At 35.7% G+C, this 26,137-nt stretch overlaps 1 protein-coding gene and 1 non-coding gene across 2 annotated transcripts; one reads left to right on the plus strand and one right to left on the minus strand.

Moving 5' to 3' along the window:
* Nucleotides 1–16,367: 16,367 nt before the first annotated feature.
* Nucleotides 16,368–16,459, minus strand: LOC120281837. The gene has a single exon (XR_005542813.1). It is a non-coding gene; the product is annotated as a small nucleolar RNA Z159/U59 (small nucleolar RNA).
* A 2,250-nt stretch (nucleotides 16,460–18,709) lies between these two features.
* LOC120270390 (protein STRICTOSIDINE SYNTHASE-LIKE 5-like) lies at nucleotides 18,710–21,792 on the plus strand. The gene is made up of 4 exons (XM_039277385.1): nucleotides 18,710–19,204; nucleotides 19,717–20,024; nucleotides 21,062–21,194; nucleotides 21,339–21,792. The coding sequence occupies exons 1-4, from the start codon at nucleotides 18,806–18,808 to the stop codon at nucleotides 21,621–21,623; spliced, it is 1,125 nt and encodes a 374-aa protein (XP_039133319.1). The 5' UTR covers nucleotides 18,710–18,805; the 3' UTR covers nucleotides 21,624–21,792.
* Nucleotides 21,793–26,137: the final 4,345 nt, after the last annotated feature.

The raw sequence follows: 26,137 nt of genomic DNA on the forward strand, positions 1-26,137 counted from the left end.
TAATCCAAAAGTATTACTAGAGACATTTTAGATATATTGACAAAACTTTGATGAACGTAATGGCTTAATAAACTACAAACAAGAAAACTTTAATAATAAATAAACCAAAGCAGGATGGGAAATTGAGATTCTCGCGGGAGTAGGTGATTTGACTGCCCACTCGTGGTGGAAACCAGGAGAATCGACATGAAGGAGGTGTTAACCCAATGATCTAATCCACAAAATGCGCGACGTTCTCCATATTGATATGATATATCGGTAAAATGACATGTCACACTGCTTTGATCATCCAATTTTGACGAAAATAAAAATAAGTGGTTATAGACACAGCTATAATAAATCAACAAAAGAAAAGCGTCAAAAGAAATAAACTATATATTTTTATAAATAATTTTAAAAATATATTTTAGTATGAGTATCATATAGTTTATAAAAATTGTAAAATAATAAATTATAACATTTTCAAAATAAAAATATAATTTTTATATTGTATAAAATTAATCTTGTAAAACAAAGGTGCTAAATACTAAATTTTATTACATAAAATACTTTGTAAAATATTAACAGTCAAATAAGGAAAAATATTTTGTAAAATTTTTGTCAAAATATTGTAGGTCAATAGTATCACTGGATTGACATTTTTATGGTGTAAAGAGAGAGGAGAGAGGTGTGCTTGCTAGACCTGTCCACTGGCCTGGCTTCAGTCGCTGGCGGGCCGGGCCAGGCAGTAGTACATTTACGGCGTTCTAGGTCTCCGGCGCGGCCCGGTAATACTACGGGCTTTAAATCTTTGGTCAGAAGCCTGCCTGATATTTTATGGGCTTTAAACCAAGGCCATGCTCCAAACCCGTCCTATAAATTATTATTTTTATTAAACAATATATATTAACTCATATATTTACACACACATAATAAAACTCATATGTATAAATATAACTCTTATAAAGTTATAATACATAATAATATACATGTGTGTCTTCTTTAAAAAGATATTTTGTTAAACCAATGAGCTATTGCACATTAGAAGCCTCAGAGAAATTCAGCTTTAAGTTGATATAATCTTTCATCCCAAGCTTGACATAGTTTGCTGTGAGATCCTCGCTCAACCGATTCACAGCTAATGATACCTGCAATATTCTAAACAACAACTGCCTTGTTTATCATCCAAAGAATTAAAAATAGCCAAGATTTCATATGCATCCAAATAGTGCACAAAATAATTCACTTGGGAATAATTTCTGTCAAACATTTGTGGGAGCCATCCAAAGAAATAGGGAAATAAACATTTGTGGCAATATTATCAGTTGACATCCATGCCAAATTAGAAGCAAAACCATGTTAAATGTTAAGCAAACCATGAGCAAATGAACATGAACATCATTAACAGCACATGGAAGCATATCAAATCTGACTTCACCTGACTGAAAGATTTAACTGGTCTAAAGTAAACTGCTAAATTCATATGGGCAACCAAAAACATGGAGAAATGGTGTGCACACTCCTTTATTTTCTTCAAGATATATGATATCTTCAATCTTACCATCCTTCAATTTAAACAGCATAACAGGGACTGGTTCATAATGACTCTGATGAAATGAAAACAACCATTTTGATTGAATAGATTACTTGCATAAGATTTCAAAAACTTATAGGAACAAAAATAACAAACATGAGATTAATCAAGAAAAGAGTTAAGAGAAATGGTACACTTAAGCTTATTAACTCAAGAACTACCTTGAAAATCAAAATGATATATTGCTGACAAGTTGATCACATATAGGAAAAGTGGAAATTGTAACATTGTAAACATTTCCTTATACTCATGTTCTTCAAAATTAAATAAATAAACTAAACTTCATATAAAGCACAAAAATTAGTTTTTACCCTAAGAAGTCATTCCAGTAGCTTTCAACTTTCCTCATCATCTTCATCATCACTAGAAACTAATGCTTCATCTTCCAATCCTAGTGTCATTTGCAAAACTAACAAACAAAATGAATCATATAGATAAAAAATATTTTTAACTCTACATAGAAAACAACAAAAAATTACTCACCAGCTGAAAAATCCTCTAGAGTACATCCAATTTATCCAAACAAAACAACAGCTTGAACTGTTTTTTTGATTTGAGTGAACTCCTAATATAATTGATGACTTTCTTTCCAATACTAAAAGCCGACTCTGAAGCCACAGTAGATATGGGAATTGCCAAAAGATCACGAGCTAATATTGAAAGTTCTAAATATCTTATAGAGCTTTTATTCCAATAGTCCAAAATGTCAATATCAGTGTTCAACTCAAGTTCTTTTTCCTCCAAGTAAAGATCTAATTGTGATTTTTCACCTTCAACTTTAGATGTATTTAGATAGTGCTTGTAATCTTCAGTCTCATCATGACTATCAAATTCACTTAACATTCGAATCTTCAAAGCTGAATTCAGCAAAACTAGCCCTCGTAACATTTGAACTTCCAACCAAAGATGAAGAATTGGATTTGAAGTTCTTCAAATACTCATCAAACAATATTTTAAGAGTATTGAGAACAGTTTGGACAAACTCCGATGCATGACTACCCTAGAGTTTAGTATAACAATACTCCACATAATTTAATTTGTAGCGAGGATCTAAAATGGCAGCACAAGATAATACCAAACTGTATTCTGCCCAGTATTTATTGAATTTTTCTTGCATTTCCTTGACCATAGGACTCAAGAATGTGTGTGGGCCTTTAATAGTGTCTAATAAGACATTGTAGATTTTCCAAACCCCTCTAAAGTAAATGTTTGAAGTTGGATATTTGGAACCCGAGAACATGCGAGTTACATCATAAAAAACTTTCAAAAACTTGCAAAAGATTTGAACATTTCTCCATTCTTCAATAGAAAGTGCAAAACAATGAATGTCTTTATCACGTTGCCCCCAATAATCTAACACATCTTTGTAATATAGAGCAGATTCAAGCATTAAATATGTGGAGTTCCACCTGACACACACATCTTGATGCAATTTCTTTGTTCCATTCAAGTGAAAAGTTTTTTCAGCCATTTCATAAAACCTTTTCTTGCGAGGACCAGATTTTTTAATGTGCTTTATCCCATTTCGAACTTTACTAACAACATCATCAACAAGTCTTAAACCAACTTGAACAATGAGATTAACAATATGTCCACAACATTTAATTTGAAAAAATGTACCATCACATAAAAGAGCCCTGTTGGCGCGAAAACGACTTTTAAGAGAGGAAACCATGACATCATTATAAGAAGCATTGTCCAATGTGATGCTGAAAATTTTATTGTCTATTTTCCATTGAGTCAAGCACATAATAAATTCATCTTCTATGTTTAAGCCATCATAAGGAGGAGTCAAAGCTCTAAATCTGATTATTCTTTTTTGTAATTTCCAATCACTATCAACCCAATGTGCAGTAACACAAATATATTCATCAGTATTATGCTCAGATTTTCAATTATCAGAAGTTAAGCATATTCAACCGGGGGCTTTAGCTAACTCTTCTTTGACATGCTCTCTTTCTTTTGCATAGTATCGCATAACATCTCTAGTTGCTGTTTGTCTACTTATATTTTTGAAGTTAGAACTTGCAATACTCATCAAATATTTAAACCCCGGTTCTTCAACTATGCTAAAAGAATGCTTGCCACATACAAAAAATTGACATAGCTCTACGACATTCTTCTTCATCATACTTATAGTTCTTAATAAGTGACCCACCTCTTATGCTTGGCTGATTTGTTAGTGTGTATTGTCTAATGTCTTTGTTATGTTTTTTGAGGCAACCTTGTAAATGACGTCTTAAATGAGAAGTTCCACTAGAGGATTTAGCAGATAAAATGGCCTTACAGTGATTGCATTGTGCCTTTTATTAGTTCCTTGTCATTGCACTCAAGCTTTTTCATATCATCCCACACTTTTGATGTAGTTGTTTTTTGACGCTTAGAAGCACTTTCATACTCAATGTACCCATCCTCCACATTTATAGGAGTATTTGAACTTGCCATTGTCATGAAATTCAAGTCCTACAATAATATAACATTCTAAATGTATAAGAGTACTAGAATAATAGAGAAATGCACAATTTGATTTATAATAAAAAAAATAGCATAAGGAGAAAAAAGAACATGCTATCAAGTTCTAAAAATTAATATGGTAGTGTTGGTTTAAACATACTAGTCATTTGAAAGAAAATAAATAAATCCATTTATTTTCTTAAGGTCTGTCATATATACTCTATGCTTTGCATTGCCTTTTTAATTTCCAAGCAACATTAATGGATAAACCATATACATATATATATTTCTGAACAAGTGACAATGAATGCAGCAAGTTATTATTGAACATTTGGATTCATGAATTAATGCTATTTTATGGTTCCGTGTACTGGAATTCAACCAGTGTGCAGAATTAGGAATTAGTGGAGATATGAATTGATGTTAGAAAGAGGAGCACAAATGGGCAGACATGCACACATGGATGTGTAATGATACTGTGGCCCACCAATGATTTTCATATTACAACAACCAATTAATCTAATTAATTTTAATGTGGTCCAATAGACTTTGTTCTTTGTTTTATGTTTATCCCTTTATTACTTGTGTCTTGATTACTTTTATATTCCTCATTACTTCAAAAAAATTTATTAAAGATAATACAAATTTATTCATATCAAACAAAATTATAAAGCTTATTCTTACATAGATCATATAGGTATTTGTTGATGTATAGGCAAAGACATTACTTTTATAAAGTATAATAATTAAGAAACATTACTTTTAGATGGTGTTTCAATGAAAGCAAGAAAAAGGAGAGAGAGAGAGAGAGAGAGAGAGAGAGAGAAGCAAGCTTTGGCTTGTGAGAGAGAAAAATAAGCAAGCTCTAACTCACGAACCATGCATGGAGGGTGGTTGTGGGTTGAAGAGCACCCTTTTTTCACGAACCAGCCAAAACACCAACAAAACCTAGATAATTCATAAAAAAACCATAAAAACCAACATCATATCCAACAACTCACCAAGACACACAACACTGCCCAAAAACCGATCAACCATCCAAAAACTCAACAAAACCACAAAAACAAAAGGAAATAAAGAACACAAACCTCAAAGACACGAATCCGATTTGAGCAAGCTCTCGCAGAGGAATCCCGAAAGAGATCTAAAGAAACTGGAGGAGATGAGAGGGGGATTGCAGGGAAACGCCGACAAGGGACGAAGACTAGAAGAAGAGAGGAGGAAAAAAAAGACGGCTTAGGAGTTAGCAATGGTATTTATAGACAAGGAAAACCCTAATTCAAGTCTCCACTCCCCCGAAATTTTTTTAATATTTTTCTAAATTATTAAATATATTATATATTTTCGGGCCTGGCCGGGCTTAAAAACATAAAACCCAAACCCGGCCCATTTTTAAAACGGGCTTTTTTTTGTCCAAAGCCCGACCATCAGGTCTCATATATTTGTCCAAGCCCTCCCATTTTTCTGGCAGGCCTTCGGGCTCTGGCGGGTAGCTCGGCCCTTGGACAGGTCTAGTGCTTGCCTATAAGTGTGTGTGTGTGTGTGTACATATAGATATCATTAATTGGGGTCAAGGGGGTGCTCAAGCGCACCCCCCTCTTCCGCCCCTGATTATCATAAGTCATTGCTAATAGCAATTGCATCAACTATTTGTAGACATTCTCCTAAAATACTAACAAGGTAATATAATCTAATTGTTTGTTTTATTTGATTTAGATATTCTATAATAATATATTAGTATATATATACACTCACATATATATAACATATTCATTATTCATTATTCATTATTCACTCTACTATATAAACAACAATTTCAATCCATATTTGAACTATGCTAATAGATTGGGGGAACCCTAACTCCTAATTTGGACTTTAAAAATAGTTTTTATTGGAGAATCATATAATAGGTCAATATTGGAAAAACCAATAAACAAAATTTTTTAAAATTTAGATTAAGTTTATTGTTTTCCAAAGCTTGAATAAATTAAATTTCATGGATAATTATGTCTTTGGTAAAAACACGGGTAATAATCTTGTTTGGGTTCTAAACTATACCCATATTTCAAAACAGATACCGCATTTCAATTTGTTTTTTATTTTGATACTACACTTTAATTTCCATTCAGCGGGAGGATACCCGCGCATTTCCGATGGGAATAAGTTGACGTGGATGTCGGATTAACGACGTGGCGAGTGTTTTGACAGGTCATCTGCTGACATGGAGCACCAGTTATTATTTTTTTAATACACGCCACCAAACATAAACCATGTCATTTAAAAATATGAGAACACGTCATCATCAGCCTCTTCTCCCCCAGTCCCCCGTCTCCTGAGCACTTCTTTATCTTCTTCGCTCTCTTTGTCTTCTCCTTCTTCTCCAGTAAGTGAGAAGTGCAGTAAGTGAGGGGTGTTGCGCATTCACCGGAGGTCAGCATTTACTAGGGCATAACCATACGGGAGTCGGGAGTGAGGATTCAGGAGTCGTTCTAGGTTTGAACATGGAAGCCAATTGGGTCATATGACCTGTGGATGTCGAAGATTCAGAATGCGGTAGGTGCTTCTCTCCTTCAAGAAATTACAAGGAAATTACGTTTGAAGGTATTTAGGTTAAGTGTGGGCCCAAAATTAGGTATTTTTTAGTAAACTAAGGGATTTGCCCTTATTATGTCTTTTTTTTTAATTTGCTTTATATTGTGCCATTTACGACTCAGGTTTTGTAAGGGTAAATAACAATAAGCTAATTAGGGTTTAATGAAATCTATAATGCCATTTAGGACTCAAGTTACTTCAATATTTTGTATAAACAAACAAAATATGACAAGAAAGTTTAATTGGTGCATGTAAGAGTCACAATATGGAGAAAAATAAAGCAACTCATTAGCAAATTTGTGGTATCAAATTTGTACCATTGGCTGCCAATGTTGTGTATTACTAGCCCAATTAAAAGACTGGATGTGTTTTTCAGATTCTAATATAAAGCTTAACCTGAACTTCAAGATGGTAGTGAGATTGATAGTTCAAAGGAACACTTTTGTTAAGGAAAGTAATCTAGAGCATAGGTAAACAAGTGAATGAGCCATGTAAATGTTATTCAAGATAAGAAAAAGCTTAAGTTTTAAATCAGATAATTATTGCAATCACTAGGTTTCTAAAATATTTGTCATCTAGCAATGACTAGGTTTCTAAAAGAGAAACCATCGCTAATTATTGCAATTAAACATTAGAAGTTCATCATTTGTTATTTTCTAAAAACTGGAAGGTGAGCCCGTGTCAAAGATGTGGCTGCAAGAGGCAAAAGCAGAAGACAAGATTGGATATAAAGATGGTAATTGATTTTAAACAATATATAAAAGAATGATGATTTAAGCCAAACATCAATTGTTAACATAAACCTAAGAAACATAAACATTTAACATCTACTTTTAGGTTTAACAATCATATAATGAAATAACAGATGAAACCATCTTCACAAAATGTCTTCACAGAATAATATAATTAGGGTATAATATTCAGATCATAAATTCTAAAAATAAAAGACTTTGAATGTTAGCATCCTAATTTACTTATGCCCTAGTAGTGTAGTTGCAACCATTGTAATGGTTCACCTGCCATTCTCATCTAATTGTTCTGCATTTAGAAATTGAATCATGTATTGGTTCACCTGCCATTCTATCAAAAAATGAGTAGATCTAGCCCTAGATATTATAGTTTAGTTAACAATTGTTTAGATACTAGCAGTATAGTGTAATTATATCATAGTAGTTTAGTTTTATTAATTGGTGTACAGTAGCATAACAATATTTCAATTTTCTAATCCAGAACACAATTCAGACTATTTCACAATTAACATGTATACGCAAGTGGTGATATTTACAAGTGGGATGACTACAAGCTAGTAGGGTTTATTGATTTTTGTTGTCAAGATAAGATTTCTAAATTAGAAATACTTAACATGGCTAAAGGGTTAAAGTTACATGTGGATGGTACTACTTTTTGGTGCCTAGAAAGTAATCATGGGCATAAAGCATTAGTTGAAATTAAAAATGACTTTGATGCTCTTGAAGTGGCAAGGAAGGTTGACCGTAGAAGAAAGGTTATGTATGTTTATGCTAAATTGGGAGAAGATACTGCAAGGGAAGCTGATGGTGCAGCAACTGTGCAATTGGGAAAAGATGTTGGATTAGAAAGCTTTGCATTTGGTGATACAGGGAAAGAAATGGAGGAGGAAAGTGATGAACAAGGCAGTGACTTACATGATTCGGACTACAGTTTCAATAGTGATGAATTTGAAGAACCAGAAGAAGAAGATCCTGAGGAAGACTTTGAGAAAGAACATAATGAGGATGATCCTGAGGAGGAAGAACATGAGAGGCAAGACCAGCAAGCAGAACAACAAGCAGATCAGCAAGCGGGTGTTGAAGAAGTTGCACGATTTCTTGGCAAGGAGGTTGACCTTATTGTTGAACATGAAGAATCTGACATTAATGACTCTAATCACTTACAGTCTAGCTCAAGCATAGATGAGGAAAACTTGGATCCTGCAAGGCCCAAGTATGCTGAGTTTAATGAAGAGACTGACATGAGAGATCTAGTTCTCAAAATTGGTATGAAATTCAAAAGTTTTCAACAGTTCCGAGAAGCTGTCAGGAATTATGGTATACGAAACATATACATCATGAATTTTAGGCCTAACAACAAGAAAAGATGCAAAGCTTTTTGCAAACGAGGTTGCCCATGGTATTTGTGGGCTTCCCCTATGTATAAAGACAAGGCAACTGTGTGCAAATTAAATCTGGAAATCTGAAGCACGAGTGCACAAAAGATCACAATAATAAACATGTGAATGCACAGTGGATAGCTACCAATTACCTAGACCAGTTTAGAGCTGATCCTTCTTTGAAGATTGCAGGAATTATTCAAGCTGTGAAGCTCAACCAACAGGCTGACATAAGCAAACTGAAAGCATGCAGGGCCAAATGCATTGCTCTTAGGTAAATCTCACTAATTTCATTATTTCTGTTATGTCCTGATATTTTATAATATATCTGGTATGTAATCCATGTCCAATTATTGCTCACCTGTAATGCTTGGAGTTTATGCAATCTGAACTTAATCAATTCCATTGGTTATTGTTATTAATATTTGTTTTTATAATGCTTGGAATTTATGTAATCTGAACTTATAATGCTTGGAGTTATTGCTCAATTGTTATCCATGTCCATGTCAAGAATTATTGTTGATTGTTTTATGCAATCTAGTATGTAATCTAATGTCCAGTTTATTTCTCCCTGCCTTTGCCCTAACATTTTTATTATATTATTTTATTTTCTTCTTGAAAGGATGATAGATGGTGATGAAAAGACACAAATAAGGATGCTTCATGATTATAGGCTTGAACTATTAAGGACGCATGCCAATTTAACAGTGAAATTCAAATGCAATGAAGGTGTCTTTGCAGGAATGTATGTTTGCTTGGGGCCACTCAAAGCTAGATTTTTGGAGGGATGCAGGCGCATAATTTTAGTAGATGGATGTTTCCTGAAGGGCCTATATGGTGGCCAATTGCTTTCGGCTGTAGGCATAGATGCCAATGATGAAAGATATATCCTCTCAAGGGTACATGGGTTGATAGGGGAAAAAAATGAAAACTGGCAGTGGTTTTTGATGTTGCTGGCTGAAGATTTGGGCATAAATAATACTCAAAAATGGGCTTTTATGTCGAGTAGACAAAAAGGTAAATTTGTTCTACTCTAACCTAATTTGTTATGTTGAGTTAATATTTCATCAAGTCACTAATTGCATTTTTGTTGTTCTGCTGGTTAATTGTCCTATTTCCTTCTGTTTATTGGCTATGATGAATGAAATTGGGCATTAATATAGGGTCTTATTCCTGCCATTGAATACTTATTCCCAAGTAGTGAACATCGATTCTGTGTGAGACATATCCATACAAATTTTAAAAAAAACTATAAAGGTAAGACCCTTAAGGACCAATTATGGATATGTGCAAAGGCTAGTTACATTCCAGCCTTTCAAAAGGCAATGGATGATGTCACTTCCAAACCCAATTTAAATGTGACATGCTTTTAAATAACTTGTGTGAGTGTTTTAACAGTCTAATCCCTACCAGCCTAGAACAAAAAAGGCATCATTACTATGAATGAAATGATCAAAACTAAGCTAATGGTTAGAATACAGAGATGCTATGGAGAAATGCAAAAACAATTCGCCTTTAGATTCTCGTGAAATTGGAGAAATTGAAAGAGATGAGTAACAGGTGCATGTCAACTTGGTCTGGAGGGGAAAAGTATCAAGTTTTGGGGACAGATGGACAGTATGTTGTTGATATTAAAGAAAGGAGTTGTAGTTGTAGGAAATGACAACTTACAGGAATTCCTTGTAGTCATGGGATTTCGGCAATTTACTATAACAAAGATAGGCCTCAGAATCATTTGGATGAGTGTTACACAGTGTCCACTTTCCTTAAAACATATTCTCATATCTTGCACCCAACCCATGGTAGAGACTGTTGGCCCAAGAGTGATCATACGCCCATTCATCCACCTGAACCAATAAACAATAAGAGAAGCAAAAAACCTTTGCTTAGAAGGAGAGAGCAAGATGAGCAAGATCTGGGCTTCATACAAGGCAAGGTATGCAAGAAAGGTATAACATTGAGGTGTAGAATTTGTAGAAAGCTTGGCCATAACAAAAGATTTCATGATGGTGCGTGTATGTTCTAATTTTAAATTAATTTCGATGAAATTGGTTTTTCATTTGCATTACATAAACATATTTGACTACTGCCCGTGGGATAAAGAGAGAGAGACGTGCTCATCCGCTTTTAGGGAATGATGTTTCGTGGAATGATGAGTTTTTATTTTTTTATTTTTGTGAGTTACAAAAATCAAAGTGCATTTTAACATTTTGGACTTTAATTAAATTTTTTATGCTTTCTAGGGTGAGAGCATAGATCCTATGGCTGCCATTGATCCCCATGTTCTTGAGGATCATTTCATTCAGGTTTGAAATTATATTATTTTTCATTATTTCCTTTCATTTGCATTTTATTCAGCTATTCAAAAATTAATTCCCCGTCGAATGTGTTGATCTCCTCACGTAACCACTAACACTGGACCCTCTCACAGCAACAGTAATCGCATCAATAGAACTCACATCACGTGAGCATTACTATAAATAATGCATATGTTGAAATTATATTAAAACTACCTACATGAAAACACTTAAGTATGCCATTCCAGGTTATTGAGGCAAACGAGTAACCTTCCACTAGAAGGACAACCATGGCTGCCACAAGGACAAATAGGACTGAATTGTCAACTAGAACCAGACGTGGGAAAAAACTTTCTACTGCAAGATGCCCAGCTAATACTACTGCTAAAGAGAAAGAGCATATGGTTCAATCAGATCAAACTCAATTGAAAAAAAATATCACTTTCCTTAAGAATTCCTGCAATGAGAGCTACAATCAAAGACAAACATGTGCATGCCACAAAGAAGAAGAAGATATGGGTGCCACCTGGTGTTGGAGGGTCTGCTAATTTTGGTGATGCACATTGATTGGGTAAAAGTTGTGATGGAGCATGTGGTGCAATTTGAATGGGTTTTTAAGTGTAGGAAACATACTATGTAAATTTTGGAAACTATGTAAGGGCTTGTTTGGATGCAAAATAAAAAAAATATGGCATAATTTTATTATGTAGGAAATGCAAGTGATTATTACAGAAATTATGACATATTTTATTCCTACAGAATGGGTGTTTGGGTAACAAAATAAAAAAATATTACAAAAATTATTACATATTTTTTCTTACATAATGAGTGTTTGTTTTACATAATAAATAATTATTATATAATAAATATACTGTTGATTATAAATCGCTGGTAATTAAAATTTTTAAAAATAGCCGTTAAAAATATAGCAGTGCAAATATAGTCATTATAATTATAGCCGCTATCATTTTTCCCTATTTATACACAACATGATTCCTTTGCATTTTACACATAAACTCGAAAAATTCATAGTTGTAACCATTGTTTCACCATGGATTCCTTTAAATCTTTGGAGGAAAATGAAGAAGATGATCTACTCATGCTCAGCAATTGGTTAAGAGAATGTCTAGCACCTTTCAGAAATGTAGAACATCACACATCCATTCTTATAGGTGATGCATATGTACAAGAAATTCTTCAAGGTCATGAGGAACGTTACAAAAGAGAATTTCGCTTGGAGCCTTATATATTTCAAGCTAATCGGGTTTATGAGTCTGGTTGGAAAGGTTACCTCTCGACACTAGGGATTCTTCAACGTTCGATACTGAATCATTTCTAAGGCTTTTATGCATAGTCCCTAGCTATCATTTGAAGGAGCAAGGTCGAGTGCAAACTAGACTGAGCAATTATAAAGAACTGTTTAATTTACGACATGCGTCATTACAGAATCATGTTGAACGCATCATCGGCATTTTGAAGATGAGGTTTCCAATCCTCAAAGTAGCAACTTTTCACCCAATAGACTCTCAAACTGATATAGTGGTTGCTAGTTGTATGTTGCATTACTTCATCCGTATACATAATGGTACAGATGATGTTGAGGATTTCGATAATGAAGCCGAAGAAACTATTGTTCTTAATGGAGATGAGTCATATGGAGAGGATGTTGACACTATGAACTCTGAGCGAAATGTAAGTGCTCGTAAAAGAGATGAAATAGCAATGCAAATGTGGAATGATTATTGTAGCTACCACCGAGCTTGACCATAGGTATGTCCAATCATAAAATTGTTTCTTATCCATTGTATCGCCGAGCACTTTTGGATGAATGAATCTTGGGTCTTGTTCAAAACCATTGCCTATACTGAAATAGCATTATAGAGTATATTACAAGACAAAAGGATACTTATTAACAAATTCATGCTAAACAAAAAAAAAAGACCTACAATCAAAATTACACATAATGAAAAGATTCCCATGACAACTTTAACAACAAAAGGATATTTAACAAGTTCAAGATTACAAGTTCATAATCAAAACAAGTTCATGGGAAAAAAATTTGTGCTTATGAAAACATTCAAGTTCAAGATAACAAGTTCATAATAATCTTCTACTCAATTTTAGAGAACATCATTTTTCAGCCATGGCACTTTATGATCTTCCTGAAGACATAAGAAGAGTTCACGATAACTCTTATCTTTAGTGAAAATTTGGGTAGCTTTGAACATTTCTTCTTAAGTGAAAATGCCACTCATTTGATTGAACACCTTCATGCAATCTTATATTGTGTGTTTTTCCACTACTTGAGTGCCCTTGAGAACTTCGAGATATTCTTTGTTCTCGCACTCTCGAAATGCAATGTACTTGTCCATATTGAATGATGAATCTTGCGGTTTTTTTGCCTTTTCGCTCCCTTTTTCTTCTATGTCCATCTTGATCTCTTAGTCCCTGAAGAATTTCATTGCTTGAACTTTGAGTTTGAGGATTCCGTGGTTGAGAACTAGGCGGTTCCACTTGCATGATATCATTATCCTCAGTCTCGTGTGTAGGTGATTGTTGCCTTGAATCGTTTGGAGTAAAAACACTTGGACTTGGGGTGTGCACTGGTGATTGAGAGATATCTTCATAATCTTCTATACCATGAGACCGTTTGCCTTCAACATATCTCCCTACATTTTAAATATATAATATGTTAGTGAAATACAAGTTTGTAAATGTAAAATATTAGAAAATATATGCTTACCCTCATAAACCTCCTGCAATGCCATAAAATATGAAAACGGTCTAGTATGCCACTTCCTTGCATCTCTATTCCTCTGTTTGATTTTTTTTTTTCAAATTAGATGGTTGTAATTAATGAAACCAGTCATTATGTATGTACATACCTCTAGTAGTGGTGCCCAAACATCATCGAGGCCGACACAATATGTCTTTCATAATCCCATCCAAAGCCACTTAATTCGGGAAAACCCTTTTAGAAGCTTGTAGGTTTTTCAACTCTTGCTCTAATGCTTTTGGCTTGTAGGTGATGCTTGGATTCGAAAAACTTGGTTATCATGTCGCGGACCATCTTGTTCCATGCTTCTTTGGTCCATCCATTTTGTGAACGATACTGCTGAGGAGTATTATACTCACCTAATAATTTTACTAGGTGAGCCTTGTGAATTTCATTCCACTTTGCCCTAGCTTCATGTCTTCCTTCACTTGCCATAACTGATGAAGCACTATAAAATATGTGCAAAGTAAAACTTTCAACATTGATGTTTAGACAAGGCTGAAACATTTGTATTTTAAATCAGTGGAGAATTGTCCTGTGGTTTTAGCAATTCAAACATGTACAAATATGAAAATTAAATCAAGTCAACCTAGAAATTCCATGCATAATGAATTATATAGATTTGGAGAATTCAAAAATTATCAAACAGTGCTATTTTTGGGCCAAAAAAAGGTGGAAAACATTAAAGATGCAATGCATGTAATGAAGGCAATTAACTACTGAACACTGTCCTAAATGAACCGAGTATGATTTTTCATGAACATGTCTTTCAATTTCCAAAGCTAGATTGATATAGGCAATAGAAGATAACATTAGGTATGTAATGCAATATTAAATCTCATTTGTGTTATTCTTGGTGATTAAAAGCAGTTGAATCCATAATGTGTGCTCACAACCTAATGTATAGAAGAATGTGCCAAAACCTATTAAATAATGGTCAAAATACTCAAAATACATTACTTTCTAGCTAGATGACAAAAACAAGAGCATTTGATAGGCTAGAGAGGAGGGATTAATAATGAAGTAACCAAAAGGGTCAGACATCCTGGGCATGAAAGTTTAGTGCCAAAGAAGCAATAAATGACTCATAACCTGCAAAAGTTTATATATTTCACATGTATCCACTAATAATTAGTTAGTGTGTCACTACATAAAAGGCAATCAGGAAGCCTTAACGTAATACATCAATCTTGCTAACTTTGAGTCTTGTCCAATTATTTATAGTTCTTAGCACACAACTTAAGCCACAAAAAAGTATGACATTCCACATGTTTAATGAACGTGAGTTCAGCAACCGGATTTTTAAAAGAACAGGTATATCAATACAGTGATATTTATTATATAGTTAATAGCTGATACTTATCATTTGACAGTTATGCCAGAGAACTAATGAAGAAAGCTCTAATAGAAAGTAAAGAGTAGAAATATACTATTTCCAGCAGGACAGTTACCAAGACACAGTAAAATTTGATCACAACATCCATTTTATGCACAAGCAAACACCCTCAGAATGATTTTGAAAGGAATTAAAAAGAAGTAGGAAAGCCAAAATGATGAACCTTATCATTCAACTCGATCAATGACAGTGATGTTTGTCAATTTTAAATTTATAAAGTACAATAATAAAGACCCACAATAGCATGAGGCACAAAACTTCAAATATGACCTGATTAATAGCAAGGAAAAACAAAAGGAAAAGGAAAATGCATTCTATACAAAAACTTCAACATCACATCAGAGTATTGCGGAGGGTCAGGAAAATGCATTCTATACAACAACCTTGCAGAGTCAATGGATTTTAAGAGTAAATAATTCAAGACAGTGAGACATACGAACTCAAATTTTATACATGATCATCCTTTGATGATAATCATAACCAACAAAGAATGATAATATAAAAGATGAGTAACATAGAAACAAGATCAGATTAAAAAAAAACAAATGTTAATCCACACAAACATTTTTGTCTTCACTTAATCATCGATGGACACAATCCATGAAAACTTGTCAACAAGAATAAAACATGAAGCGGTGTCATATAAACAATAAAACAATGACAAACAGTAGTTGCACAATCACTATAAGATGTTAAGTCCAAGGCACATCAAATGTCAAGCAAAAGCAACAACTTCAAAAGGGAAGAGATAACTTAAAAAAAATCATCAAAGACCCAAATCATAGAAGAGAACCACAAAAAAATAGTCACAAGAAAATGCTAAGACGCTAGGCAACCTTTCCCTTCCAAATTCTGGTCTTCAAATCATGAGAATGAAACACAGATCTTGAAATTCCTTTCCTAACAAGATAATTATAATGAAGCCACATCTCATAAGCATCCCCATCAATGTAAAGTACAAAAAAACTAGAGCATCAAAACAGGGAAATCATAAATAAGGACACAACACAAACTTATACAGATTATTGAAAAGGAAAAAAAATTAAACAAGGCTGAAAAAAGTTAGCATATGAATCAAAGAAGAAGTGAGTACTTCCCGTCTCCAAAAACTACCCAAAGCATTGGCAGCGTTGGCTTTAAAAACGAGTCAATGTTCCTCAGTTCAAGTCTCCATAAATTACTCCGCATGGGCAACATTCACCCTCAAAAGAACGAAAGTATTCTATTGATCTTCGTAGGAAACAATCCAAAACCACAACACCACCAAAACAATTAAAAAAAAAAAATAACCTTTATAAATGAAATCAAGATCAAACTCTTTTTCTGAATAAAATCACGATCTTCGATCAAATGCTATTGCAATGAACCATTAGAACCCATAAATTCAACAAAACCAATCACAAAGATCCAACTTTTATACATCAAATCCTTTGAAATTAAAAGCATGACCATTAAACATGAGAAGAAAGAAAAAAATCCGAAAGAAAAGCTCAAGACACCTCTCTGGGTTTTCGCTGCGCGTGAAGAATGAAAAGAGGTGGAACAAGAAAACCGCAACACCAGACCCTTTTTATAGATCTGCGAGTCGGGTGCCCTAGATCAAATCCTAAACCTTGTTGTCATGGCTTTCAGCGCCGGGCGTTGCCGCTCATCGACCGGTGACACGTACTGCCGGAGGTAGGATGGTGCTTTGGATGTTCCACTCCGGCAATGGCTTCAAGCTTCTGGGCGTGGCAGTTGGCAACGCAGCGACCTGAGGCTCTAAATCCAATGGAGTTTTTGAGAAGAAAGGAATTCGGGCGAAGGAGAGAGGGCGACTGAGGGGTCACAACTTTCATAATAAAAAAATATTCCAGTTCCACTGGAATATTTTTTTCTGGCAGAATCCCCCGATTATGTAGGATTTTTGGGGTGTAAATTAGGTACCCAAATGCCCATTATGGCATAAATCCGTGAAAATATTTTTTTTTTTGCTGTAATGTACCGATTATGTAGGATTTCTGGGTTATCCAAACATGGCCTAAATGTTGTGGTGTTTCATAACATCTTAGAAACTGTGTAAATTTTGTGGTGGTTCATAGCACTTTAGTACATGCAAGAGTTGATTATGCAAGTTTTTGTTGCCTTTAATTAATGTTATTTTTGGCAAATTGCACAGGCTTCCAGGGTTCATTGGAATCACAGTTATGTTTGTGAGGATTTGCATCTATGCTGTTTGTTGCCAGATTTTAATGTTATTTTTGGCTAATTGCACAGGTTGCCAGGGTTTATTGGAATCATTTGAATGTTTGTGTGGATTTGCATCTATGCTGTTTGTTGCCTAAAATTGCCTCACAGTGTGTTTCGAATGCAGGGAAACATAAAAGAAGGCTAAGAACTTTATTTTTTTAGAAAATGGATGTCATTTGATTTTCTTCAATCCAAACAACTTGTTTGCCTTTTTGTTTCTCTGTTTTTGGAATTTTCATCTATTTTGGTGATTTTTTTCCTTGATTTTTTGTTAAATTAGGAGTTTCCCATCGATTTTTTGTTAATGTTTTTCTAATCTAATGGCAAACACCTGGTTCGAGGGAAAAGATGAAGAAAGACAGGACAAGAAGAAGAAGAAGAAGAAGAAGAAGAAGAAGAAGAAGAAGATGAAGAAGACGAAGAAGAAGAGGAATTCCAGCTCGGGGAGCTTGGGGAACTCGGGGAGAAGAGGGTGATGATGACGTGTTCTCATATTTTTAAATGACGTGGCTTATGTTTGGTGACGTGTATTAAAAAAATAATAACTGGTGCTCCATGTCAGCAGATGGCCTGTCAAAACGCTCGCCACGTTGTTAATCCGGCATCCACGTGAACTTATTCCCATCGGAATGCGCAGATATCCTCCCGCTGAACAGAAATCAAAGTGTAGTATCCGAAAAGAAACAAATTGAAATGCGGTATCCGTTTTGAAATATAGGTATAGTTTAGTATCCAAACAAGATTATTAACCGTGCAAACACTATTATTTACATTATCTATTACGTTCATATCTCCCGTGCATAGCACGGGCATAACACCGGTCATTATAATTACACTGATAAGATTTGAAAATTTTTAAACTAAATGAGGTCTCAAAATTAATTTATTATAATAAATAATCATTATTATAATCAATATAATATTTTTAAAACTTTGTAAGTTTAAATTTAATGATAAGGCCTCTAAAAATTGGGGGTTTAAAAAAACTGCTAGATTGGCTTCACCCTTGAACTTAGCCCTCATTTTCGGCACAGCCTGCCCCATGCCAGGCCTGGCCGGCATAATTTAGTTTTACATCCACAGGATGGTGGATTTTCACGTGAACAGTTGATAAACTTGGTAAAATAATTTTTTTTAAAAAACAGTACTATTGGAATAATTGACACGTTCTCATGGGACATTTCCAGAAAGAAAAGTACAAAAGTATTTAATATAGTGTGGTTCTTCGTTGATTTTGGCAACAATCATCGCTAAAAGTCAAGCAACTAGCATTGAACTTATCACTCAATTCTAAATTATAAAAATATCCCAATTCCCAATCAATTTATATGCATCCATCCAATTCTCTTCTCACATAATCATGGCCAATTTCCACTGGTATCTCCTTCTACTCCTTCTCATCATCCCCATACTCATCTCTTCCTTCATCTATCAGCTTGACACCTTTGACGCAGCTCCACTTCCAAACGATCATGACTACTTCTCGGAGACCATATCAGTGCCCAAGAGACACAACCACGTTCTTTCTGTGAGCGAGCGTGTAGGGGAGGGGCTTCTTTTTGGTCCCGAGGACTTAGCGTATGATGCTGACAGGGGCCTGCTTTTTACTGGTTGTGACGATGGATGGATAAAAACAGTGAATCTCCGAGATGATGATGATGATTATTTGAAGGTTGAGAACTGGACTTTCGTCGGTGGCCGGCCTCTTGGGCTCGCCTTGGCAAAGGATGGAAGTCTTGTTGTTGCCGAGCCTTATCAGGTTTGTGTTTTTCGTACTAGATTTTTTTTTTTTAAAAAAAAATTTATTATGCATTTGATACTAGGATTAAAAAAAGAATTTTATTTTATGCCGGCATTTATTTATTTATTTTCTAGTTCCTATGGGTTTGAAAGCAGTTTTTATCCCTTTAAAAATTCAAGAAAATTGGACTTAAAAGATTAAACTCAAATGTATAGTGATTCTGAACTGTTATATATATATATATAAGAATATCAATGCAAACGTATTTAACTTACATAATAAGTATTCCTTTTATTTATTTATTTATTTTTTTGGTGTTTGACCAATTGTCTGTGAGCCACGGACTTAGTCTAATTCGGGTGAATTATTGAGAACTTTAGTTTGTTTTTATTTTTTAGTAATGAAAGCGAAAGCCATTAATCTATCCGGGTTTTATTTATTTATTATTTAAATTATCCCGGTTATATCATATTTACTTAATTGCTTTGATAAATATATTAGACTTATTTCTAAAAAAAATAAAAATATAGGGGCTTCTTTTGATTAGAGAGAGGGGCAAGGTAGAGCTTTTAACAGAGTCGGCTGAGGGATTGAGATTTGGATTAACTGACGGCGTAGATGTGACGTTAGATGGCAAGATCTACTTCACTGACGCGTCCTATAAATATCCGCTCAAGGATTATATGCTGGACGTGATGGAGGCGAGGCCGCACGGACGACTCTTGAGTTATGATCCGAAGACAAATCAGACGCTGGTTCTTGCCCTAGACCTCTACTTCGCCAATGGTCTTGCACTCTCTCCTGATGAACATGCCATTGTTTTCTGTGAGACATTGTTGTAAGTCCACCAGCTCTACTATGTTTCTAACTCTAGTGCTGTTCTTTTAATATTACTTATATAATTATTATATACCTTGTTAAAAAAATTAATATGATATTTGTTTATATAATTGCTACAAATTATTTTTATTTACTTATATATTTTTGGACTAAAATTAATGAAAATTGGCAAATAGTTCATAACCGAGCATCATTAGCCCCATTGCTAAAGGTGATAGCGTGGGATATTTAAAAAGTCCCAAGTTCAAATCTCACTGTCACATTTGTTCATGACTTTATAATATTTTATTAGTAGAAGCTTTTGAACTAAGAATAAATTATAAGAGCATATAATTTTCTTTTCTATATATAAATGTGGATAAGGGGTAAAGTATCAGCTGCTTGCAAATGTTTCAGTAAAGTATAACGTTGTGTACATACGTTTTTATGAACGATGCGTAGCGAAACTTGTCTCCCGATCGCTCACGTACCACACTTTTATGTTTGAAAGCATGTTTCCGCGAAGGTCTTGAGGTGGCGTCCAGAGCGTGGAAGGCTCTATAATTGGCCACCCTCAGAGACTTTCGGGAAATAGCCCGCAAACATAAAATGTCATGGCGTATGACCGAGATAGCTTTCGTGCTACATCGTTCTGGGAACGATGTGCCACAACGTTATCTTACGGAAACATTTCAACGGCCCCTAAACGATATCTTTACCCTGTGGATAAGCCATGATGCAATCCCAACCAATCATTAGAGGATTAAGAAATAGTGAAATACAACTATCCTGTTGTAAGGAAAGAAAAATTTATTTCTCACATTATTTTGTTATAATTACTCATATAATGGTAATAATTTAAATAGTTTTATTGACCTAAGATAATACCGTAAACATCGAAAGTGAGACATATTCATAATTAATGTGTCTAATATTAGTCAAAGTGCATTGTTTTTCCCCTATGTTAGATGGGCAAATACGTTTTTATCCATAGTTGTTTAATTATTTACCGAGGAATGTTATGCAAATTATATAATCATCTGTTTGGCCTGGCAGGAGGCAATGCAAAAAATATCACATCAAGGATGAGAAAAAGGGAACCATTGAGCTTTTCATCCAAAATTTGCCTGGGTTCCCTGACAATATACGTTATGATAGGGAAGGCCACTATTGGATTGGCCTTACAGCGGTATGATTTTTTAATCCTATTTATTATACACCTTTTTTCATAAAAAATTCGTTGAAAAATTTACTAGAAATTAATTACAATTTAGTAATGTTGTTGCTGTTGTTTATTTATTATTTATTATTTTTTTTTTGGTGCCATTTTTAGGGGAAGACTCGTTTATGGGATCTAATATTTAAGTATCCATTTATAAGGAAATTATTGGTTGCTCTAGAGAAGTATAATGTGAAAATTCCAAATGGAATGGTGAATGGTGGTGTGTTGAGTGTGGATTTGGATGGGCGACCAGTTTCTTTATATTCAGATAAGGGCTTGTACCATGTCACAGGCGGACTCAAAGTTGGCAAGTATCTCTACCAAGGATCACTTACAAAGCCTTATCTCAATCGCATTGATCTCAATAAACATGCAGCACAGGCCAAGTATGAATGAAATGCATTTCTTTCCTCTAGATGTCATGGGTTTTGCTAGGGCTCACGACTAAAAGTAATGCCTTGTAAAGCTTTTTCTTCAGTAAGATTTTAGATTTACTGATGTTGGTTCTTTCTGAACTATGTAGTCCTTGATTTGGACGGTTACTTAATTAAGTTTTCGTTGTACATATCAAACTTAGGAGGATATCTTTCTATGCTCAAAACGTGTATTAGAGAAACATAATTTTAATAATTTATAAAAAAAATAAAATTTGTTTTATTATTTTTCACAACTTCATTGAAATAATTATTTTTATGCAATAGAAAATATATTTATTTATTTTGTACTCCATAGTTTAATAGAGACAATGATATTAAGATATCACGACTATATATATATATATAAAGAGTACATAAAATAAATGTAAGAAATAACTAAACTAAGTGTTTATATAAGCTTTTTCTATGCCTTAATTTTAGAGACATAGAAAAAGAGAAAAGGAGAAAGGACCTGGCCAACACAAATCCACTCTCCCGCTGAGTTCCCTCTGCCACTCTGAGTTCCCCCTGCCAAGCCGCACCCCCCCTTGCCATGGCAAGCGGGGGTCAGCCACCCCCTCCCGCTCCTCATTCCAAATCGTGGTCCCAAATTGCCTCCTCCTTGACACAAACTCTAGATAACTCCCCACTCCATAACGCCGAGCTTTTAAGTAAACTCAAATCTTCCACTTCTTGCTTTGTCCGTCTGGATGAAGATGCTATTACCAGAGGTCGCATGAAGTTCCAATATGCTCTCTACGGAAAACTGTTTGGGAAATCTCCTCCATTCGAGCAAGTCAAGTCGTTTTTGCTGAACAGATGGAGCGATATTGGTGAGGTTTTTATCTCCGATCTCCCCAATGGTTTTTTACTGATAAGATGCCCTTATGAGAAAGTGATGCAGTGTCTCCTTCTTGATGGGCCTTGGACCATAAATGGCATTATACTTCAATTATCTCCATGGAAACCTTTCTTTGAAGCAAGCTTTGCTAAGCTTAATTCAGCGGCCATCTGGGTTCAGTTCCATAACTTGCCTGTTGAATGTTGGCCATTGACTCTATAGCCGGTAAATTTGGAAATCTTATAAAAATAGATGAATTTACATCCACATTGGCAAGATCCAAGTATGCTCGAGTGTGCATCGAAATTTACTTATCGAAGCCTCTTTGCCGAAGTTTCTGGATCGGAGATGATGTTCATAGGGTGTTTGTTGTTGTGATGTACGAACGCTTACCGACATTTTGTTACAACTGTGGCCTCATTGGTCATGGTAGCAAGTCTTGCAACCGATCATCGTTGTTTGGGGCCGGTGAGTCCTCTTTGCCCTCTCATGGCATACGATTGCCGGTAGAGAATACTTCCCAGGTCTCCCACGACGTTGATCAATGCATGGATCCTGCTGACCTTGTTTTCGTCCCTGGTGCGGAAGATAACCCGGAATCGGAGTTCGGACCATGGCTTCTGGTCTCTCGTCGGCGTGGCCGAGCTCGGGGCCGTGGTGGTGGCGCTGTTCGTGCTGCTCACGTGACCTCGCGCCTGCGGCCCGGTCGGGAGACCCGAAAAACACCGAGTTCGAGGCACCGCCTTGCACCGCTTACGTGGCGGATCCCGTGTCGTTGGCAGTGGGTGGTCCTCCACTATGCACGCATCCCATGACGGCTCTTTGTCTGTTGCCGTTACAAATCCTCTTGATCATGATCCTGTGGTAAATCTAGCTGTTGATCCCAACATGGAGAACCCCACCATTTGCATTGAAAGTAACCCTGCTGATCCTTCCCACTATATTCTTGTCACGTCTAATCTCGAAGCCCCCCTTGCTGCACGACTCTTCATTTCAAAACTCTTTAACCAACAATGCTCGAGACAATCCACCGCCCTTCACACCCACTCAAAACGCTATCTTTCGTAACTCCCGAGAAGCCTTAAAGCTGAACAATCTTCCAAGAAACGCTTCCCCTCCCCCTATCTTGCGTACATCTGTCCCGGATGTCTCTCTTCATTCCCCTCCACCTAGTCACTTGCATAACTCCCTTGTAGCTCAAGTCTCCTCTGCCCTTGAATCCAGCGATATGGAGGAGGACAGTGATGGTGAGGAGGGCTCAACCGATGACGACGATGATGAAATGCCAGATGATGTTGATGATGGTCCCGATGACTCAATGACGCTGGGTCAGTATCAGGCAGAGGTCAGACGGGAAGCCCTCATAAGGAAAGGATCAAACACTAATGAGATTTCACCCAAGAAGGGAAGGTTGGAACCAGAGGGTTCTGGTTTCTGTTGATTTGAGCATGTATCTTCTCCATTTAAATTTCTGTCCTTTTTTCAAATATGTTTTTTATGAATCCAGCTAAAATCCTTTGTTGGAATTGTAGGGGTATCTCCGATCGGGATACTTCTTCTCGGCTCTTCCGGCTCATCATAAAGCTTAAGCCTCTATTGGTTTACCTTGTTGAAACCCACGCCAACTCTGTTCGGGTTGAGCGCCTTTGCAAGAAAATACCTAGGCATTGGGAATGGGCCTCTATTCTTGATGATGGCTATTCAGGTGGTATCTTTATCCTTTGGAACTCGGCCATCGGTCAGGTTTCTCCTATCGCTGTTTCTCGTCGTGTTTTACATTTAGTGGTTTCCTCTTCGTTTTCTAAAATTCTTCTCATTTCGGTGGTTTATAACTCTTCTCGCTGTTCTTCTCAACGATTTCTCTGGCATGAACTCTCTAAGCTTTCTTCTCTTGGGTTTCCGTGGCTTATTCTGGGAGATTTTAACTCTATTCTTTCCAGAGATGAGCACAGGGATGGTCCCTTCACTAATTATAATCGTAAATCTTATTTTTTCAACCATTTTATTAATAGTAATAACCTCTCTGATCTTAAATATGTCGCTACGCTTTCACCGGTGCAACAATCAACACGGGCTCCGTCAAATGCGTTGGGCGAGCTTGACCGGTGCCTTGTTAATCTGGAGTGGAACGGTACTTTTAAATCCTATTCTCTTACTCATCTTGCTCGTTCTTTTTCGGATCATTCTCCCCTTTTTCTCACTATTAACTTATCTTCTAATTTTAAAAAGAAAACTTTCCGGTTTGATAACTTTTGGGTTGATTATCTTGGTTGTCATAACTGTGTTCGTGAAGCTTGGGATTTTTCTCCCCATGGTAGTCCCATGAAGGTTTTTACTCACTTTCTTTCCCGTACTCGCTCTAAGCTCATTCTCTGGTCTCGTTTGGGGGTGAATAATTTGGATGCTATGATTTTTAAAGTTGAAGCGGATATTGGTTGTATGGAATTATCAGATTTAGATCCTAATAATCAACCTGTTCTGACGAATCTTTATGCCAAGCTTGCTGCATTGCAGCTCCAGAATAGCATTAAGTGGGCTCAGCGTGCTCGCTTACAGTGGGTTTTGGATGGTGACAAGAATACTCAATTTTTCCATGCTCTTTGTCATAGTCGCTCTCATTCTAACTTTATTGCTCAGATTGTGGATAGCAATGGCAATGTCTTCAGTGATTCTTCAGACATTGATCTCGCCTTCATGAACTTTTATCAAAATCTTTGGAGCGAATCTTCCAACAACTTGACAAACTTAACCGATGCTCTCCCTCCCGATCTTCCTATGCTGTCAGATTCAGATAAAACATTGCTCATTCGGGATGTCACCTTGGAGGAAGTTCACCGTGCTCTTTTTGATCTTCCCCCAGGTAAGTCCCTTGGACCCGATGGTTTCAATGTTGAATTCTATAAAATATTTTGGCATGTGGTTGGCAAATATCTTTTTGAAGCAATTCAACATTTTTTTAAAACCTCTTGTATGCCTTCTTCTTGGGGTAGAACATATGTTGCTCTCATCCCGAAGATTGATAAGCCTAGGCTTGTCTCGGATTTTCGTCCCATTTCTTTGTGTAATGTTTTCTTTAAGATCATTTCTAAACTTCTTACCAACAGATTAAAAGTTGTTATTCATAAACTTGTTGGTTTTGAACAAGTGGTTTTGTGCCAAATCGGTGTCCGATGGATAATATTATTGCTTTGCAAGAGGTTGCTCACTCGATAGAAAATGATAGCCATAGCCCCCCTAGGATGATAATAAAATTGGATATTGAAAAAGCTTACGATACACTCAACTGGAGTGCAATTCTTGCCATTCTTGCTAAAATGAATTTTTCTCCACTTTGGATCTCTTGGATTGCTTCCAGTCTTCAGTCCTGCTCTTTTTACTTACTAGTTAATGGTAGAGCCACAAATTGGTTCTCTCCTTCTAGAGGAATTCGTCAGGGAGATCCTATTTCACCATACTTATTCATCCTTGTGTCTCAAACTCTTACTTCTATGCTTAATTTTAATCTTCATAACAATCTGATTCCTGGCTTTAATAGCAATTTGCAGCATAATTTCAACCATCTCATGTATGCTGACGATTTGATCCTTATCACTCAGGCGTCTCGTGGGGTTGCTAGAAATATTCAGAATTGTTTATATTATTACTCTAGAATT

Source organism: Dioscorea cayenensis, chromosome 2, assembly GCF_009730915.1.
Source record: "Dioscorea cayenensis subsp. rotundata cultivar TDr96_F1 chromosome 2, TDr96_F1_v2_PseudoChromosome.rev07_lg8_w22 25.fasta, whole genome shotgun sequence".
Lineage (NCBI taxonomy): Eukaryota > Viridiplantae > Streptophyta > Magnoliopsida > Dioscoreales > Dioscoreaceae > Dioscorea > Dioscorea cayenensis.